The following is a 20,420-nucleotide window of genomic DNA, read 5'->3' on the forward strand; positions in this document are numbered from 1 at the left end:
TTCTTTCTACATCCTCACTTAATTAATTTATACACCAATTAAATTAAAATAAAAGGCTCTTTTATCCGTAAAAAAAAATATATATAAAAAAAAAATAACATAAAAATTACGTTCTAACAAAATTATAAACTTAATAATACTAATTTCCAAACAAAATTTGAAATTTTAAAATTATTTTATTTTTAAAACTCTTATTTTTCTGATGATGTGTGGGTTATGATCATGACAAACGAGAAGAAGCAACAACATGTCTTCTTGGCAAAAATTCCCAGGGATTGGTTTGATTTGGTTTCGTAACTTCTCGAACATCAAAGTGGGATTGCAAACAAACAACGTGGGATTTCTATGACAGATAATTAAGAAATGAATGGTGGAGAAGCTGCGGGAAAAATGATGAGAACAACCAAACTGGGAAAATCCAATTGAATTGAATCACCCTCGTCAACACTATGTAATTGTCACCCAAATCACCTTCATACCCTCAAATCCTTTCACACAAATTGGATTGTTTCAGCTAGGTTTTATACTTTAATTTTTTAATTATTATTATTTTCAATAAATATTCTTTCAACAAATTTCTAGCTGCAAGACAATAATTACTTTTTTTTAAAAGATTAATTATTTGAAATTTATATTGCAAATATTTTCTGAATTATAATTTAGAGTTAAACATTGTTTTAAATTTCTGTAAACTAGGGTGAAATATTAGCTTTCTTTATATTTAGACGTGAATAATTTTTTTCATTAACTGAAAAATATAAACTTTATTTGATACTATGTATTTAAATTGAAATTTTATAAATATTAAAAAATATTAAAAGTAATATGAAATAATAAATAAATTCATTGAAAACATCTAAAATAATAAGAGACTATCAATTAATTACGACAGTTACGTGAAAACCATCTAAAAATATAATTGTTATAATTTGTTATTTCATATTAATCATTAATCATATATAAAACAGTTATAAACAAGTAAGATGTGAGAATAATAATTAAAGATAATAAATATAAAAATCTTGAGTAATTTTTTTAATACTTCTTTAAATAAAGAACTCGCGCATTTATTTTTTACTTCTTTGGCGCCCCTCTCTCTTTCTTTCTCCGCCAACGGCGCCACAGCATTGTTCGCTGCCTTCCTCCGTCCCATTCTTTTCTCTTCCAATCTTTCTCCGATCTGCATTTGCCATTCTCTTTAGATGCCGCTTTTCTCTCAGTCCTCGCGCTGCTGCACCGCCGCGGCGGTGGCGGCGATTAACTCGTCGGACCGGAAGACGAAATTCGCCTCAGCTGCATGGAGGAATTGCAAGGTCACATCTCCACTTCTTCGTCTCTCCGAGGTGCATTTCTTGGCTTCATAGTTTCTTCGATAGTTTCAATGTGTTGCAAATTTAGCATACGTCATATGTCATGATCGCAAATTTTACTGCTGAATTTGATTGGAATTTGTATTAACTTAGCGAAGAAAATACGTTGATGCTAATGTTGCCGTTTGCGCTTTGTATTTAGTTCCGCAATTGTTAACTGTCTATTGCGTGAATCGTTCATTGCGTCGAGTCTTTGAGACTGCGTATCTCTCACGTTATGTATGGGTTCTTTTTTTGTGTAGAATGACAAATTCAACATTTCTCGGTTAGCTCTTGGCCACTCTAGGCGGGGAGTTAAAGGCCAGACCATATCAATGGCATTAGTGGGTAACACTGTTGGGAAAAAAGGGGAGGTGGCCACCTCCTCTAGCATCTTGGTAATCCTCATCCTCATTCCATGCGTTTTGTGGTTAATTTATTTGCTTCAATCGTGTGTTTACATTGGCACTGTAAAAAGAGAAGAGACGTTTGTTGTATTTTCTTAGTTGCAAAGTCAGTCAACTATGAAGTTTGTTTAGTGAACAGATAATAAAAAATAGAGTCAAATTCTCAATTTTAATGTTAAAATACATCTAATGCTTTCCTCTTCAAAAACGTAGTATCAAATTTATCCTTGTTTATTATAACTGAGATTTTTGTGCGTCCTTGTCTGCAGGCATATGATTTGATTCAGGGGGAACTTGTAAGTATTATTTATTTATTGCCTTGCCATTTCATCTAACGGGATTTAGTTTTCAGTTTTCAGAGAATAATCTTTTTACTTTCTAGATTCAGGGTGTTCCATTCAATCCATTAGAATATTCATGTGCGTGAAAGAGTGGATGTGTTCATTTTTAGATCTAATAACAACAATCACTACTAAGCCTTTTCCCACAAGGTGGGGTTGGCTTAAGGGATGTCTGGAAGATTTAATGGCTTTTGGGCATCTAGTTTGACTCCAATAAATTTCTTTATGTATCTATCAGAATAGACTTATTTTAACTTATTTCAATAAATTCCATGGCTAAATTTATGGTTTAAGCCCTAATATGATAAGAGGCCATGACATGAATAAATGCTTAATTAAGTTGCTAAACCAAACACACCCTTAGTGATATTAAGCACTGATATGGAACAAAAAGTTGTTGACCGTACAAATCCATTAATGGCTTCACAAAATTAATTTGAAACTATATGAGGATATTTAGACAAAAGTTAGTAAAATAACATTGGATTGCTGCAACGCTCGTGTATTTTCATAAGTTAATGAATCTCATTAATATGAAGTTGTGTAAAGCTATAAGAGACTAATATGCAGGCATAATTTCCTATACAGGTGAGATGGAGTTCTGTTATGGACAGATCTTTACCTGATCCACCAACAGCTGTTTTTCTGCATGGGATCCTAGGATGCAGGAAAAACTGGGGTGGGTGGTTCTGTGTACATTTTATTTTATTTTTGCAAGCCTTTGGTAATATAAATTTTATGCATGGCCTGAATTGTTTCTATGTGTTGTGCATGGATATGATTTGGCAACAATGTGTTCTTCCTTGATCAAATCACTTTTCTGTTCTATATGCTCCTAGAACTGAACAATAATTTTAGAGTAGCTAGGCTGTAGATCTGGATATTTATGGTTATTAGTTACTATGTGACTGATTGTTCCAAAGCTCCTTTTTGTTCAGGTGAAATGACATTATGAATTAGTATGTGCAAGTATATAAGTTTGACTTGGACAATTTCAATGAAAATGGATATAATCCCTATCATTTTGTTTCATGTAACTTTTTGAGTAATGGGCTTAGATACACTTTTAAGTTCATCTATTTGTACTTTCTAAGAAAACCCATTTTGTTTCTTATATTTCCAATTCTATACGTATGATTCATATTCTTTTAGTTTCAGTACTGTTTCTCTTGCTGTTGATTATAGTTGATAGGTGCACATATGTCTATTTTCGTTACTAGTGCAGCCATTCATCAGAAAGATATTGTAGTATTGCATGAAAGTCTAATGTTGAGTTGATTGAAATTAGAGACTAAAATGAGAAAAATTAAGTTCCCTAAAACATAAGAAGTTTAAGCTTTTTCTGGAATTTCTTGTGGGTTACGACTATAAGCATGATTTGTAGGATTTCTTTGTTGGTGGACATTCATCCTATTAGAAAGTTGGTCCTTGGTTGATTATTTGCTCTCTGAGGCTTTTCAAGTTTTGTTGACATATAAATAAACTAAATTTAACTTATTCATCCTTCTTTAATTTCACAAGAAGCCTTGTTGGTTGAAAGAGTGGAAGTCTAAGTCAATTGACATGTATTTATACATTGAGTAGTTAAATGCTGGTATCCTTATGTGGTTTTGTTAAGGAGAAATATTTGTAGTGTGTTAATAGAACAATAAACAAGTCACTTACCCTTATTTATTATTATATGGAGCTAAATCTTTATTTATTTATTTTTTTGCATTTTTTGTTTTTGTTGTAGTTTTCATGTGGTTCCTGATATTTAAGTTTGATGTTATATTTGCAAAGAAGTATTTTTGGTTCCCAGTCAAATATATTGAGAAAGAATAAATTGTAGTTAGTTTCATTATTTGCTGCTGAAAGGGTGATATTGCAGGAAGTTTTGCTAGGAGATTGGCTCTAGAGTTTCCTACATGGCAGGTATTTTACTTTAAATTGTTATGCTGAGTTGTCCAAGGTACTATTTGACATGTTAATATTATTGTTATAGCAGGTATTATTCATATGAAATTAATTTTAATCCTCTGATAGCATGTAAATACCTGCGCTGCCAACAAACCATTTATAGTCACAAATTTAAAACTTTGTTAAAAAGATTTTGTTTAAAATGGACCATGCAACACTTTCTGGTTTATTGTTGGGTGATGAGTTTGGATCAAATTATTTGACTCTGATTAGATAATATTTTGTTTTTTGGGTATCTTAAATTTTGATAGTAGGGTCCAATAATTTGGATTTACAAAAGTCTGAATACTGTTTTTTTTTTTTTTCTTTTTTCTTTTTGTTTGCATTGACAGTTCCTTTTAGTAGACCTACGATGTCACGGTGATTCAGCATCAATGAAGAAGAGAGGTCCCCATACTGTAGCATCTGCTGCTAGTGACGTTCTAAAACTAGTGCGCTCTCTTTATTATGTTTCTTTAATCATTGTCACATATATGTGGTAGGTTTCCTGAGAAATATGGTAGAGGGTCTATTAATTTCACTCCACCCATTCCTAATGAGATTTAAACTTTGGTTCTACTGTATGGAAAACGCAGTTTTCAACCATTTGCATTTCCTTGGGTACTTGCAACTCACCCTGACCCTTCCTTTGTCTTCTTTGTCCTTCATGATTTACAGTCTCTCTCTAGTTTGGGTGAATTCCTTAAATATTTATTGGCTTTACCGCTCCCCTTAATTTTAATTGCAGTATTCCGTCCTTTTTAAATTTTTAAAACGCTAAAAGATATCAATTTGTGGGAATTAAAACTCCTTGTTATTTTTTTAAAATCGAAACATTTTTTCTGAGTTAAGGGAATATTTTTGCTATAGATAGAAAACCTTGGAATGTTTAAAATTTAGACCCAACTTGCTTGTTGATTAGATTCCTGCTGTTATGTATACATGTGATTTATTTTTCCTTTCTTGTAATTACTTTTTCTTTGTTCTTGTGGATAGGTTCGAGATCTAAGAATAACACCTCGTGTGCTAGTTGGTCATAGTTTTGGGGGGAAAGGTTAGTCATTGATTGTTTGATCAAGTTAATTTTTAAGCGCCTATTTTTCAGTATACATTCATCCAGTTTTCAGTTGTTTTGAGCATGGTGGACCAAGCTGCAAAGCCTCTTGCTCGGCCAGTTAGAGTAAGTCCAAACTCCATTCATGTTTGCTTTTGCTGGATGAAGTATCAGCTATCAACTATTTTTATGTGTTAAAATTATGCAGCAGGTTGCTTTTTAAATCCCATTTCCACTATAACATTTAACAATGCTTTAAGGATGAAAATATAGATAATGGAGGATGTATAGCAGTTTCCCTTAATCGTGTTTACACTAGAATATATGCATGAGGCTCAGATGGAGAAACTCCTAGGATGATAAGAATTTATTCTCCAAGAAATATTTTGTTTGCTATGGTAACAAGTTAGCTTTAATCTATGTATTATACTATTCATGAAGATGCACAGAAAAATTTTCTGGTAGGATAAAATGCATGATAAAATGCCAGAAAAATGGCTATGTTTAGATAAAGGGACCAGAAGTTACTCATCATTAGTTAACTGTGTATCTCAAATATAGTCATTAAGGAGGTTCTCAATATAATATTGGTTCATATGTGAGATCTATTTTCAGATTGGACCCCTCTGAAACTTCTGAAAATTGAATAAAGTGGGACTTTAAAAAGATGAACAACATAATGAATTGAGACTACTAAAAAATCAGCCGATTGAAAAAGTAAAAGCTGACAAGGATTTAACTGTAGTTTCTGTTTTGTATGTCTGTATATATGTATGAGTGCTTCTGAACTGTTTCATACTTGTTAACTATGCTATTTGAAGGCTTGGGTTCTGGATGCAACGCCTGGAAAAGTTCGAGCTGGTGGAGATGGAGAAGATCATCCAGCAGAACTTATATCCTTTCTAAGCACAATGCCCAAGGAGGTAGATCCTTATTCTTTTTTTATCCCATTCAATTAATATTTCTTTCTGAGAGAAACAAATATAGTAGATGTTAATTTGATTCAATGTGTCACTTTTGTTTTAATTCCTCAATTTTAAGATTTGGTTGTTGAGTTTGATCAAAATTCATGTTTTGATAATGATGCATGAAAATCGCAAGTATAACATTGTTGTCAAGTACGTGATTGTCAAAGCAACCAATTGTGTGAACAAAATTATGAAAATGGTACAATTTCTTTGACACATCACTGTCAAAATTGTCACGATTCAAAATTTAAGCTCTCTCCGATGTGCATACGATTCTCATTCAAGTACAATGTTTAGGAGTATAAAGAGGGGGTAAAGAAAAAAATATTGGGAATTATGGGATCAAAGCTGGCCACCATTGTAATTTCTATGTAAATTTACTTTTATTATTTACATTTTATGCACTTTGGATTGGCATCTCAGTAGCATAATAACTATCTTCCTTTACATTTTAGCTTCTTTTATATGAATAAATTTACAGAATGCTTTTACTTTTGGTGCTATATTGTGACCTAACCTTTTATTTTTCTATGATCATTTCCTCAAGGAAGATATCAACAAAGCAGGAAGTTGTACGAGCTCTTATCCAACAAGGATTTTCCAATGATGTGGCACAGGTATAACTATGGTATACTTTGATATAGTGTTAGAAATATCATGTTTATTGAGAGTAGGTGTCAGAAATTTGGTGTTTAGTTGGATACTGTATGCTTTTTCTGAATCATGATGATATATAAATATGGCCATTGTTGGTGAAGCTCATGCCCAGTAAAGTATTTTGTCACTGCCCTGTTTGCACCTTGACCCTTCAGGCTTTCACTGTCATTTTATGCTAGAATTGTGTCATAATAATTATAGAATGCATGATTCATGGTAAACTTTCGTGCCTTGAAGGCACTATAAATTCTAAAGTAAAAAGTCTATAAAATTGGCATCAATTGATGGGAGATGTTTATTATACTGCAACAAAATTTAACAGTCTGCACATGGCCTGTACGTGTAAATTGAGTTGGAAAATCAGTCTAAATGTAAAACTAATCAGTAAATTATGAACATATCAGTATCAACTATTCATAGATGAACACTTGGTTTATACTTCTTTTGGAAAGTTCAGTTTGCTTGCCTATCTGATTTGTCACATTTATAATTGTTTCACCAGACGATTGATTAAAGAAAATTTCAAGAGCTTTGTTATCTTGATGAATAAGTTGGATGCTACAAAATTAACATAATTCACTTCAAAATAAATAAAGATATAAACAATAGTTTTTTTTGGCAATTTTTGTCTCTATTAATTTTTTTTCTTCTGTTATCATGTCTAGTGGGTTGTGACTAACCTGCGACCTTCCAGCTCTTGTGGTTCACAATCGTCTAGCTTCGCATGGGTGTTTGACCTAAGGGGGATTGCAGAAATGTATCAATCCTATGAAGAAACAAATTTGTGGTACATACTGTTATCCATGGTGACAATGTTAGCTGTGATATCATGATTTATCTGCTCTACTTCTTTGGTTGAGATGGGTCCTTCCTGTTTTCAGTATGAATTAGAACGGCAGTGTCATGCCCTATATAAGTATGATTGTTAATTTTATATTAGGCTGTTTGCTGAAGGCAATCACATTTAATTATGAACTTAATCTTTCCATACGGAAGATTGTGGAACCAATAATGCTTTGTGCTTCTGTTCATAGGAAAATTGTTGAAGACGTACCTCGTGGAGTGCATATGAACTTTTTGAAAGCAGAAAGAAGCTTGCATAGATGGGCTCTTGAAGATCTTCGGCGGATCCAGGCGGCTGAAGAGCTTGCAGCTGAGGAAGGAGGTGGAGTTGAAATGCACGTCCTTGAAGATGCTGGCCACTGGGTATGTTATGTCATTCAGTTATTTTTTTATAGAATGATCTCCTCCCGTACCTGTCTTTCACCTTTCGAGATCTATGCTATCGTCCAAAATACTTTCAATATAGCATCCTGGACTATAGGGAATTGTTAGGCTGGTGATTTTATTTACTATTAAATAGATATTAATGCTAGGAGATAACATGGAAACTTGCACGATACTGGTAAAAACTGATAAAATGAATTCTCAAAGTGAGGGGTTGACCCTTTTTAGTAATGTAGTGGCAAGACAGACATTTTCAGGGTTTACCCCTAAGGCTTACGAACATTGCACGCTATCAGCAGCAGTCTTTCATCTAAAGATCAACGTTGTTAAATGGCAGCACCATGGTGAATAGCATGGTGGATATTTTTGCCAACTGCCTTAAGACAATTCGGGAAGAGGGGTCTGCTATGACGGTACCATACTGCAACGGTGTGCGACAGAATTTTGCTTTTCTGCCACATGCCATCTGCCATTGATAACGCTGCAAAATTTTAAACGTCATCCCTTTTTTATGTTTGGTCAATGATTTAATGTATTTGGTTAATGTCATCAAGAAGTCGTTCTTAGCAGCCATACCAGTACTTGGAGGCTAATAAGATTTGTTTTAAAAAGAGAAAGTGATTAAGTAGACTAACATAGATCCCCTTATCTCTGCATATCTTGTTTCTCCCACGCATCCCTGTTAAAAGCTACGGGCTGAAGCGTTTACTATAGGCATAAGTTTATTTTGATGCAAATAGTATTTTCTCTCCTGAAAAGGACAAGGTATATATTCTTGGAAAATTTTCCCGAAGTTGATATTAAGTGTTTTCTTGCTGATCAAAAACTGAGAGGAATTCGTTTAGAGCATTATGTATTGTTAGCTATAGGAGAAAGGAATTACATCCACATGTTTAGTGATTTAAGTGGTGGTTAGATGTCACTCTGTTGTTTTACAGAGATTTGAAATTTCTTTATGTAATTACATATTAATGATGTAATGAGGATGAATTATACCAACTTGGACTGTTTGTGACTCCATTTAAAAGAGGATTAATTTACTGTCTCTGAACAGGTGCATGCTGATAACCCGGATGGACTCTTCAGGATACTGTCATCATCTTTCCAGGGAGGCAAGACCTGAGTTTGCAAACGTCTACTAGATGGGATTTTCCCTTCGAAGTTTGGCGCCATTCCTTCCCATTTTCTTTCTCTAGTTATCCCTTTTGTATATGCTATTTTATTTTTTTCACTGTAATGATTTTTATCGTTATCCTATTCATTAAATCTCCTCCTCCCCATGTTTTTTGTCATCTGCAAGGAACGCTGATGTCTAATTGTACGTACACGATCGTTGCTTTGGTTGCTTTGTCCGCAGGTAATTCTCCACTACTTAAATTTCATCACATTCCTTTATATGTTTTTATGTCAATCCTTAGTGTTTCTGATTCGATGTTTCTCTTCAGTTGCAAATACCAGTTGTAATAAATATGTTGGAAAAAGATGCACAGTTTACTTATGGAAATAAATACTAATACCAATTCTAATAAGAAAAATAATTCTTTGAGAAATCTAATTTTTTTTTATTCATTTGACACTTTTCTTTTTACATTTTATTCTCTTTTTTCTTAAAAAATATAAAAGTTTATATTTTTATGATCATCTTATCTTTATATTATGTGTTAAATGAATGTAAAAATATGTTATAATATCATTATTTTTCTAATAAATATGTTGGAAAAAGATGCACACTTAGACTTATGGAAATAAACACTCGGAAGTCTTAAAAATTAATCAACACAATGTTGCTCTTGAAGGATTTGCCTTTGAAACTGTCCCTTCTGAACTGAAAATTCTGAACTTAAAAAGGATTACTGCGTCCATAATTAAAATTGAATAACAAAAACTAGTTTTCTATCTATGCATTAAAATAATAATAGTTGCATACTTCATAAACAATAAACTTTGATCGATTATTACAGAAAAAAAAATAATTGCAATTATTCATAATAATAATAATAATAATAATAATAATAATAACCTATACTATTATATAAAAAGATTCTTTCTTTTGATATACATAATTTTCCAATTTAATCCTTTAAGCAAGGTTTTAAATAAAAAAATCATTTTATAATTTTATCATTTTATAAGGGGTTAAATATGTTTTCAGTCCTTATACTTTGGAGCGATTTTGGTTTTAGTCCATTTTCAAACTAAGGTACAATTTAGTCATTCAATTTTAGAAAACTTTGGTTTTAATCCTTTTTACCAAAATTTTTTTGATTTTATTTATTGTTTCAAGCACTTTATCAGTTAATATTGAAGCAAAAATGTGTCAAACAGTGTAAACAATCTAAATGCTATAATGAAATGTCAAACAGGGTACACAATCCAAATGCTATGATGAAACGTGCTTGAAATAATAAATAAAATTAAAAAAATTTGGTAAAAAGGACTAAAACCAGAGTTTTTTAAAGTTGAATAACTAAATTGTACTTTAGTTTGAAAATGGACTAAAACCAAAATCGCTCCAAAGTATAGGGAATAAAAACATATTTAACTCTTTTATATACAAAAGGGAGTAACCATTCCACCACCACATTGAATGCCGGAATTACAAAGCAATTAAAAAAATAGGAACTAAGGAAGAAATCTTAAATTGCAAGATAATGAACACCAAAACTTAAAATGTGAAATCAACTTAAGAAAAGGAAACTCAATTGGCAAACAAAGAAAAGAACTTCAAAATGTAAAAATCAACCTTAATTCAAAATTCCAAAATGTTGCAATATGAAATTCTTAAAATTTACAAGATCTGAAAGATAAGAAAAGGAACCAAAAACGCTGTAATGTGAAATCCTTTTATTGCGAAACACTTTTGAATTGAGATGATAAGAGAGAAAAAATCCTATGTTGCATCTTCAAGTTGGAGATTTTCAAGAGCCATAGTCTTTTTTTAGTTTTGGTTTGGTTGATGAGGCTCTTAAAGACAAAAGATATTCAAATAGAATTTGCCGAGTACAGTGTGCTTGGATTCAAAACACTGTTTTTATCATTGGCTAAGTTGTCACGTCAAAAAGACCAATTAAACTGTTTTTATAAAATATAAAACAATAGTAAATTTCGAAAAAAAAAAAAGTACAACTACTTTAAATACATTGTTCCAAACTAAAGACCAAATAAAGTATTATTGTATGTCTACATTATCACTTTTGATTATTGTTGAAGAATCTGTGTCAAGGTGGGGTGGGTTAATTTTGTTTTAAATTTTTTTTGAAGCATTTATCTTGTATCCATAACCATTTGTATGTTGACACTCTTGCTTTGCTATTTTTGGGGATGGCAGTGTTTTATTGATATACTTTTAGATATTATAAATTTTCAAGTGATCTCACTTTTCTTCTTTCTTACCTTTTTCTTTATATTAGTGAATATAATAGCCAATCTTTTCCAAGTTATTCTAATTTTGTAGAAAATTTATATCAGTGAATAGCAATCTTTTCCAGGTTATTGTAATTTTGTAAGTGATTCATTTATAAAATTCAGCGGCATGATTGTCGGCTTTGTCTTGTATGCTATTTTGGTCACTGCTATTCATGGAGGTCAAAACTAGGCCACATTCTATGTACTATCAATAATAGCACCATTTCTAATGTGGTGCAAATCATTTTCCAATATGAAAACTATAATTTTCATGCCTTCAACCAATTCATTAATAATGTTAGCACTTTTAAATTTTATTTGTATACAATGCCAATGCCAATAATATGATATTATCTTATACACCGAATGCATTCTTTATTATTGGTTGAAATTTATTATAAATTAAAGATACATTTTTGAAAAACCTGACTACGGGATTTTCATCATCGAAACTAATGATTGTATGATTTTAATGATAGAGTTACAAACAAAAATAATTGTATACCGTCAGAAAAAAATAATCTCAATCCTTTGATTCAATTTTAACAAACTGTGTAATGATATTTTGTATTCTTTTAACATGGAAAAATTGCAGTGTAAGGAGTATTTTAACATTGTCCAATGATATCTAAATTAAGAATAACCATGACCATTATTAAATACAATAATTGTCTAAAATGAAAAAGGTTCTCTATAAAATACACGAATATCCATAAAATAGATGCATGCATTTGAAAGAATCCTTGCTAAAAAAACCTTTAAATACTCCTTATTACTACAATTTTTTTTTATAAAATCCTTTTGAATATTAGTAATAATGAGTGATCTATAATTACATTTGACTATGATTTTGTATTAAATAAAAATAAAAAATAATAATACCACGACATACTTTACATTCATTTTTATAATATAAAAATAAAATAATTATAAAAATATAAACTTTTATAATTTTTTCAAAAAGAAAATACTAAAAAATAAGAAAAGATAACATTTAATAAATATAAAAAAATTACGTGTCAAAAAAATATCTTTTCGAAATAAAAAAAAGAATCGATCAAGATTTAATAAAATTTATTTATTAAATATTCCCTTTCTATCAAATTAAATTACTATTATTATTATTCACATGATATCATTTTGTGGTGCACCTTATCCTAAAAAATAGAGAAAGAAAGGGAAAAAGAAGAAGAAAAGGAATGAAAGGATAGTTGTGGTGCTTAATCCATTTTTGCAAGTTGCAAAGGGAAATAAATAGAAATGAAGGCATGCATGTGACGTGGCATCTCCAAACTCACTTTTTATTTACCCAAACTCAACCCCAACCCCTCAAACACAACACAAAACAACACAACACAACACAAATTTCTCGCTCTCATTCGCTCTCTCGATTCTACTATTCTCTCCTTTCTTCCGTCAACGGCGCTTCTCACTGTGGCCACCGGTAAACTCTTTCTTCTCAGCGCGCAATCTCTAATTCTCTCTTTTTCCGATTATTGTTTTAGGTTCAATTTTCTGAACGCTGATTTAACTCGCTTTATCCATTCAACTTCTTTGTTGAATGTGTGAAAATGTAATTGTATCGCGATAATACCGAGTTTTGAACTAGGATGAGTTGACTGTTGAATCTGAATTCTGAACTGCGCCTATGTTTCGTTTCGTTAAGATCCACCTAAGGTTGAAACTAGATAGTGTATGCTGATGTTAAGATTTAGGTGATGATAGCGTCTTCAATTTATTATTAGCGAAAGAATGATAGTTGTTATCGCAATGCACTCTAGGATTCGGTTTGAGGTTCATCAAACCTAAACTACAGTCTGTATAATTTTTAGGACTCTTAGCACATGTTTCACACACTCTAGATGACTTAGATTGGCCTTTTCTACTCCTGCTTTTCTCAGTTCCCATTTTAGACAAGCTTCTCAACCGACGCGTGTATAAATGATAGCCTTGTCATAATTTGAAATCAGCTCATTTTTCAAAAGTTGAAGTGCATACTTGATTAGAACTCATTGGAGAAGTTTGATTGATTTTATCTTCCTATTTCTTCTTTTGTACTTGTTTTCCAAGAAGTTTGCAAGTGTTTGTGTATTATTTCAATCTTATTTCGGTCCTCATTCTTTAATTCCTGAATATTTTTAACTCTCTCCTCATTATGTCTTGTGTACTCATCATTTTTGTCATCTCTTAATCAAGCATTTCCACGTTCAAATATGTAAATTACTCATCTTGCTTTACATACACTGTCATTGACTTACTTTGGATAATTTTGATTTGAATATGCCGGCTGTGACCATTTATTTTTATAAATATTTCATTAACATAATATTAAAAATATTAATTTTGTAGAGATAACTTTTCTGACATGAAAAATTCGTTTCTTCGTTTCCAGGGTGAACCTTTCCGGTCTGTGGACACGCTTTAATGTACAGAAGCAGCAATATTGTGGCTAGGATTTTTAATCGTCAGATTTGTACTCCTCCTCCTGGCACTAGTGTAATTTCTTTTCACTACCAATAATATTTATTGTTGTTTTTTCTGAGAATTATTACATGTGTTGTCTTCTTTAGCCACTTTTTTTTTGGGGGGAAGGGGAGTGTTAAGAAGAAATTGTACAATGATTGGGTTGTAAGTTGTAATTGTAGGAAATGTGAACATTCCCCGATGAACTATCAAAAACATGAGTGAGGGAAGATAAACAAGGTTTTGCTTTGTCTACACTTTTTGTATTTAGAGAGGTTGGACAGTTTCTTTGATTCTGATTGTATTATGCAAAAGATACATATGATGTGCCAATTTCGAAGATTTGCTTTCACTTTTTGAAAATTTGTTGTCTTGTTCCTCTGTTGAAGGAACCTGAATCGAATTTAATTTTTGCAGGTGTAATTTAATTCTTGCAGGTTCATCATGCTCGGTGTTTCTATGAAAATTTGGTGCCAAGTTACACTATTTATGAGGTTGAGTGCCCAGACCACTTGTTTCGTAAATTCACTGATGATGGACAGTACCTTATAAGTTTCAGCAGAAATTATCAGGAGCTGATCGTTTATAGGCCCAGATGGCTTTCGTTTTCATGCAAAGATGAAGATTGCGATAAACATGATTTGCCATCTAGAGCTAAAAGATTTGACAGTTTTTTCACCCAACTATATTGTGTACCACTTGCTTCTTGTAATGAGCTTATATGTAAAGATTTCTTTCTTTACTTGGAGAGCCAGCAATTTGGACTGTTTGCTACTTCAACGCCTGCCCAAGTTTCTGATGCACCTGCTGTAGGAGGAGCTGTCCATGGTGTTCCTTCAATTGAAAAGATAACTTTCCACCTCTTGAGGTGCGTATTCATCATTCTTTATATTCATTTTTTTTTCCTGATCTTCAACATAACAAGACCAATCAATCATACTCTGATCATTCTGGGTACCTGTTGAAATAGACTGGAAGATGGAGAGATCTTGGACAAGAAGGTCTTCTGTAACGACTTTGTTAATTTAACCCATAATACGGGTGTCTTCTTGTATGATGACCTATTGGCAATTGTATCACTTCGCTATCAAACTATACATGTTCTTCAGATAAGAGATGCTGGTAACCTTGTTGATGTACGGGCTATTGGGGAATTCTGCCGTGAAGATGACCAGCTTTTTCTCAATTCCAATGCTCAGGTCAGCAAGNTTTTTATAAATATTTCATTAACATAATATTAAAAATATTAATTTTGTAGAGATAACTTTTCTGACATGAAAAATTCGTTTCTTCGTTTCCAGGGTGAACCTTTACGGTTTGTGGACACGCTTTAATGTACAGAAGCAGCAATATTGTGGCTAGGATTTTTAATCGTCAGATTTGCACTCCTCCTCCTGGCACTAGTGTAATTTATTTTCACTACCAATAATATTTGTTGTTGTTTTTTCTGAGAATTATTACATGTGTTGTCTTCTTTAGCCACTTTTTAGGGTTTAGGGGGGGGGGGGGGAGTGTTAAGAAGAAATGGTACAGGGTTGTAAGTTGTAATTGTAGGAAATGTGAACATTCCCCGGTGAACTATCAAAAACATGATTGAGGGAAGATAAACAAGGTTTTGCTTTGTCTACACTTTTTGTATTTAGAGAGGTTGGACAGTTTCTTTGATTCTGGTTGTATTATGCAGTGTCAAGTATAACCTGATGTTTTTAAAGTTGAAGCTTGAAATGCAAAAGATAAATATGATGTGCCAATTTGGAAGATTTGCTTTCACTTTTTGAAATTTGTTGTCTTGTTCCTCTGTTGAAGGAACCTGAATCGAATTTAATTTTTGCAGGTGTAATTTAATTCTTGCAGGTTCATCATGCTCGGTGTTTCTATGAAAATTTGGTGCCAAGTTACACTATTTATGAGGTTGAGTGCCCAGACCACTTGTTTCGTAAATTCACTGATGATGGACAGTACCTTATAAGTTTCAGCAGAAATTATCAGGAGCTGATCGTTTATAGGCCCAGATGGCTTTCGTTTTCATGCAAAGATGAAGATTGCGATAAACATGATTTGCCATCTAGAGCTAAAAGATTTGACAGTTTTTTCACCCAACTATATTGTGTACCACTTGCTTCTTGTAATGAGCTTATATGTAAAGATTTCTTTCTTTACTTGGAGAGCCAGCAATTTGGACTGTTTGCTACTTCAACGCCTGCCCAAGTTTCTGATGCACCTGCTGTAGGAGGAGCTGTCCATGGTGTTCCTTCAATTGAAAAGATAACTTTCCACCTCTTGAGGTGCGTATTCATCATTCTTTATATTCATTTTTTTTTCCTGATCTTCAACATAACAAGACCAATCAATCATACTCTGATCATTCTGGGTACCTGTTGAAATAGACTGGAAGATGGAGAGATCTTGGACAAGAAGGTCTTCTGTAACGACTTTGTTAATTTAACCCATAATACGGGTGTCTTCTTGTATGATGACCTATTGGCAATTGTATCACTTCGCTATCAAACTATACATGTTCTTCAGATAAGAGATGCTGGTAACCTTGTTGATGTACGGGCTATTGGGGAATTCTGCCGTGAAGATGACCAGCTTTTTCTCAATTCCAATGCTCAGGTCAGTAAGCTTTTGGTATTGACTTTATTTTAATGCGTTTTGTTTAGGACACAATTACATAGATTGTCATGGACTTTGAGAAAAAAGAAATTGTAACATTTAGTGGAACTGGGACTTGCAACAAGAGTGCATGGGTTCAAACTTCACAGTTCAATCCACCCCATTTTTTGTTCCCTTGCCTTCTCCCTCCTCTTGTGGCTTTCCATTGGCCACCCCTTATGCTTCAATAGTGGGTCCTCCCTTGAACTAAACTAGTTATTTTAAGGATACTTAAACTTATACAATTCAAGGGCATGACTTGGCTTGGCAACAAGGATGCTGGCTTATGACTTAGAGGTCATGGGATCAAATCCTAGAAGCAACATATCTGCTTGTAGGGTTAAGGCCGTGTGTACTTTTACCCTCCCTAGACATCACTCTGGGTGATAACTCTTGTCCGTGTACATTGGGCTGTCCTTTAATGCTTTTACAGTTGATTTTTTTTTTTCAAATCATCGGGATGGGTAACATCTTGGGAATGTTTTTCAATTCTGCTTCAGTGGTTCAAGTTAATAATTTTGTGGTCATCTTTAATTGTCACTACATCCCAATCATCCCTTATCAATTATGAAGCCATTCTAGCTCAAAATTGATAATTCTGATGGTTTTGTGGCATATGTAAAAAGCTAAACTCACAAAAATATAGGCCAAATCACCAATCATTCTGACAGGGCATGGCATTTTCTGACAAAATTAAACAGCTCCAGTTTCCTGGGAATCACATTGAAAATCCAATGCATCAAGGCCAGACTAATCCGGAGAATTCTTTCCTGAGTGGAATAAAACAGCGATTGCTTTCATTCATATTCCAGGGACTNTGGANTGAAGAAAGAGATGAAACATTGGTTGGTCTTCANTTTTTTTTTTTTTTTATTGCTGTACAATATTCTCCTGCATTTTACATAGCTTTTATTCTATGCTTGACGTGTACAGTTCTTATATTATATTGGAAGGTTATCCCCTTCCCCATCTTATACTGAAATTTCTTTCCTTTTGCTCTTCAGAGCAAATCGTTTTAAGATCTCACATCTTATATGCTGTCACTTACATTTGAACACTGTTTGTTGCTCTACATCCATATTTCTGTGTCTTCACAGGAATATAAATGTGTGGGAATAGAAATGCATGGCACTTGTTTAATTGTTGTCCGACACAGTCATTATTACAGATGCACACAAACTTTTTGCATTAATTTAAAAGGAGAAATTACAATGAAGGATTGTTGGTAAAATAATTTCCATTTCAAGAATAATCAACCACAAACCAGTTAATTATGTTCCAATAGTGGTTACTGAATGATAACCTATTGACTTTATTAACCACTTGTATTGTATGTTTAATGATTCCTGGACTGTAATAAACACTTTCAGTGTCCCTTCTCTCTAATTTTCCGTTGTCTGCATTTCCGCATATCCCATCTCTATTAGGACGATTTCAAGCATGAGTATGTATATGGATAAGAATATATTCTAAAATGTGAAATTCCAGGCATGCATATTGCAGCAATGCCTTTTTATAGTGACAAAAAACCGTTTGTCATATATGTACCTTTTTAAATGTTTACCCCTTCAATTTTTCCCGATTACTGTATTGAAATTTTTGCTGTCTTTATTTTGTTTTTCCGAAGTTGTGGGGGTACATGACTTTGGCTGCTGTTGTGTATATATGACTTGATCTTCGTATCTTTCCAATTTTTTTTAAAATTTAGAAATTAATTTTTTTTTTATTTCCCTCCCATCTACCAGAGGATTCAAGGGCTTAGGAAGAAGTTTTACTTCCACTTTCAAGATTATGTTGATTTGATTATCTGGAAGGTAGGGTCTTTGACACAGCTTTATCATCTCAAGAACATTTGACTATGGAATGTAACATTACATCTGTTTAACTCGTGGGCAGGTACAATTCTTGGACCGACACCATTTGCTAATCAAGTTTGGTAGTGTAGATGGAGGGGTGAGTTCTCTTTGTGCCTTTTCCTTTGAACTCTCTGTATTCTTATTGTACCATTCACAGACTCCCTGAGTAGAAAGCAAATTACTTCTAAGAATATGAGAGTGCCAAAGCCTAAATATAAAATAAAAATGATATAGCATTTGTTGTTTCCTGTAGCTTGCATATGCGGCCGTCCTACTTGAAGTAGAGTAAAGGTCAACCCATCTTGTTGAAAAGTATTAGTGTCAAAGATAAATGCTTAAATCTTGACACTGATAACAAAAATCGTATTTTTCTTTTAACTTGCCTCCTCAAAACATAGTTTCACCATCCTATTACTGAAATTTAATTTAGTTATCAGACTTGGTTAACAAGGATGGAATTCTTTATCACTAGGTAGTGGAGATCTGATGCAGTCATACCATGTTAGGGACTGACTTTTTAGAGTTTTACAGTTAAGTGGCTCCAAGAATGAATTTTTTTCATGTTACAATTTGGTACAGATAGAAAAAAGTGGGCCAGGGCTCATGTTTAGGTGTTTATCTGATTAAACATTCGAGAAAATTTCAACCTGGAGATTCAAGTATATTGAAGTAATATGACAAATGTGTTAATCTTTCATGCTTTCAAGCCTCAGGTGTCACGAAATGCTGATCACCACCCTGCTTTTGTTGCTGTATATAACATGGATACAACTGAAATCGTATCATTTTATCAGGTACATTTGTTTTTCATCTTGTTCTATTTTCTTCTTGGGTTCTATGTGTTGGTCTGTTGGTGTTTTTAGTGACTCGGTTTTAAATCTTTATCAGAATTCTGCAGATGAGCTTTATCTGTTGTTTGAGCAGTTCTGTGACCACTTTCATGCAACATCAAGAAATTTAATGTATATGAATTTCATATCTTCTCATTCAAACAATATCCATGCACGGGAACAGCTACGGAGCATAAAAGATAAGGCAAGCAACCCTTCACAGGTAGTGAGGTTTTGTTGGTTGTATCCCCTCTTGCTCCCTTCCGGATAAAGGAAAGCTAACGAGTTCTGAATATATATATATATATATATGTGTGTGTGTGTGTTGTTTTGCAGTTTGTGAAGAAGATGCTTGCTTCTTTGCCTTTCAGCTGTCAGTCTCAGAGTCCTTCTCCTTACTTTGATCAATCTCTTTTCCGGTTTGATGACAAGGTTTACTATAGATGTTTCTATTTTCCATTCAGTGACCAAAATTCTTTTTAATTAAATTTTATATATTTTGGACAAAGTTGGGTATATGCTTGTGAAAGTGGAGTTCCAGCTGTTAGATGAGCATTATCAAATAATAATTTCGTTTGGGAATCACATTGAGGTCCTCCTTTGGAGAAAGACTATAACATCAGTTGGACTTATTGCTTAGGGCCTCTCTTTTTATCCTGTTTGGTAAGGTACCATGTCGAATGCCCATTTTTTCAATGTTGAGGCTTTTAGATGTGTGGAAAGAAATTTGAAGCTTAGTTTGTTTTGGTGGAGATGCCGGTGACCTTTGCAACACTGATGTTGCCACCTAGTATCTTAAAAGTGATATAGTTATTGGAATATGGATTNTATGNCCTGATTACTGATGTAGAGATTCCTATTTTATTGAAAAAAGAGGGGTGACCGGAGGTGTAAGATTTTACTTNGAATTAGTTTTGTTTTTCAAGAGTGATTTTCTATGGTTAATTTATGTGTGAGAAAAGGGATTTGGAGGGAAGAAGATTTGACATGAAATAGGAGGTTGCTTGCATACATGCATTAAGCATACGTACATGCGCAACTATCTGCAAGATTTGCTAAATAATAGATGAAAGAAATCCCGTTGTTTAATTAACTTTTGTTTCTCTCCTTTATAGTCCACACAATATGTTCTTTCACTTGTGTATTTTTAATTCTTGCCCGTCATTGCAGCTGATTTCTGCAACTGATCGACATAGGCAGTCAACTGACCATCCAATCAAGTTCATTTTAAGGAGGCGTCCATATTCTCTCAAATTTAAGATCAAACCAG

The 20,420-nt window shown here is 33.1% G+C and overlaps 2 protein-coding genes across 8 annotated transcripts in view; both read left to right on the forward strand.

Annotated features, from left to right (window-relative positions):
• The first annotated feature begins 1,067 nt into the window (after window positions 1–1,067).
• On the forward strand, window positions 1,068–9,450 carry LOC106776427 (abhydrolase domain-containing protein C22H12.03). Of its 3 annotated transcripts, XR_001376897.2 has the most exons (15): window positions 1,068–1,343; window positions 1,613–1,747; window positions 2,026–2,052; window positions 2,686–2,776; window positions 3,968–4,011; window positions 4,389–4,487; window positions 5,032–5,089; window positions 5,163–5,215; window positions 5,911–6,012; window positions 6,609–6,674; window positions 7,380–7,501; window positions 7,749–7,920; window positions 8,996–9,102; window positions 9,242–9,298; window positions 9,387–9,450. XR_001376897.2 is itself a non-coding variant. In XM_014663883.2 (14 exons), the coding sequence occupies exons 1-13, from the start codon at window positions 1,203–1,205 to the stop codon at window positions 9,062–9,064; spliced, it is 1,179 nt and encodes a 392-aa protein (XP_014519369.1). In that variant the 5' UTR covers window positions 1,068–1,202; the 3' UTR covers window positions 9,065–9,102; window positions 9,242–9,445. The 3 variants fall into 3 exon arrangements, 2 of the variants coding, with proteins under 2 accessions (XP_014519369.1, XP_014519368.1); XM_014663883.2 differs by having other exon boundaries at window positions 9,242–9,445; XM_014663882.2 differs by having other exon boundaries at window positions 8,996–9,447.
• A 3,150-nt stretch (window positions 9,451–12,600) lies between these two features.
• Window positions 12,601–20,420, forward strand: part of LOC106776581 (light-mediated development protein DET1) — an 8,792-nt gene continuing 972 nt past the window's right edge. Inside the window, exons 1-12 of one of the 5 annotated variants that reach the window (XM_022776033.1) lie at window positions 12,601–12,790; window positions 13,739–13,842; window positions 14,247–14,677; window positions 14,780–14,810; window positions 14,919–15,008; window positions 17,166–17,309; window positions 18,210–18,278; window positions 18,361–18,417; window positions 19,028–19,114; window positions 19,209–19,373; window positions 19,487–19,582; window positions 20,321–20,418. In XM_022776033.1, coding sequence (XP_022631754.1) covers window positions 13,771–13,842; window positions 14,247–14,677; window positions 14,780–14,810; window positions 14,919–15,008; window positions 17,166–17,309; window positions 18,210–18,278; window positions 18,361–18,417; window positions 19,028–19,114; window positions 19,209–19,373; window positions 19,487–19,582; window positions 20,321–20,418 — 1,340 coding nt within the window. In that variant the 5' untranslated portion in view covers window positions 12,601–12,790; window positions 13,739–13,770. Of the gene's footprint in view, window positions 12,791–13,738; window positions 13,843–14,246; window positions 14,678–14,779; window positions 15,009–15,110; window positions 15,215–15,663; window positions 16,095–16,196; window positions 16,426–17,135; window positions 17,310–18,209; window positions 18,279–18,360; window positions 18,418–19,027; window positions 19,115–19,208; window positions 19,374–19,486; window positions 19,583–19,659; window positions 19,819–20,320 lie in introns of all 5 variants that reach the window. The other 4 variants (XR_002666059.1, XR_002666060.1, XM_022776032.1 and 1 more) reach the window with 4 other exon arrangements.

The sequence above is a fragment of the Vigna radiata genome, chromosome 11 (genome assembly GCF_000741045.1).
Source record: "Vigna radiata var. radiata cultivar VC1973A chromosome 11, Vradiata_ver6, whole genome shotgun sequence".
In the NCBI taxonomy this organism is placed as follows: Eukaryota; Viridiplantae; Streptophyta; class Magnoliopsida; order Fabales; family Fabaceae; genus Vigna; species Vigna radiata.

Coding starts and splice junctions, on each gene's coding strand:
- LOC106776427 (XM_014663882.2), top strand. CDS start 1,203: ATGCCGCTTTTCTCTCAGTCCTCGCGCTGCTGCACCGCCGCGGCGGTG. Junction 5,216..5,910: donor CTCTTGCTCGGCCAGTTAGA/GTAAGTCCAAAC, acceptor TGCTATTTGAAG/GCTTGGGTTCTGGATGCAAC. Junction 7,502..7,748: donor TATGAAGAAACAAATTTGTG/GTACATACTGTT, acceptor TTCTGTTCATAG/GAAAATTGTTGAAGACGTAC.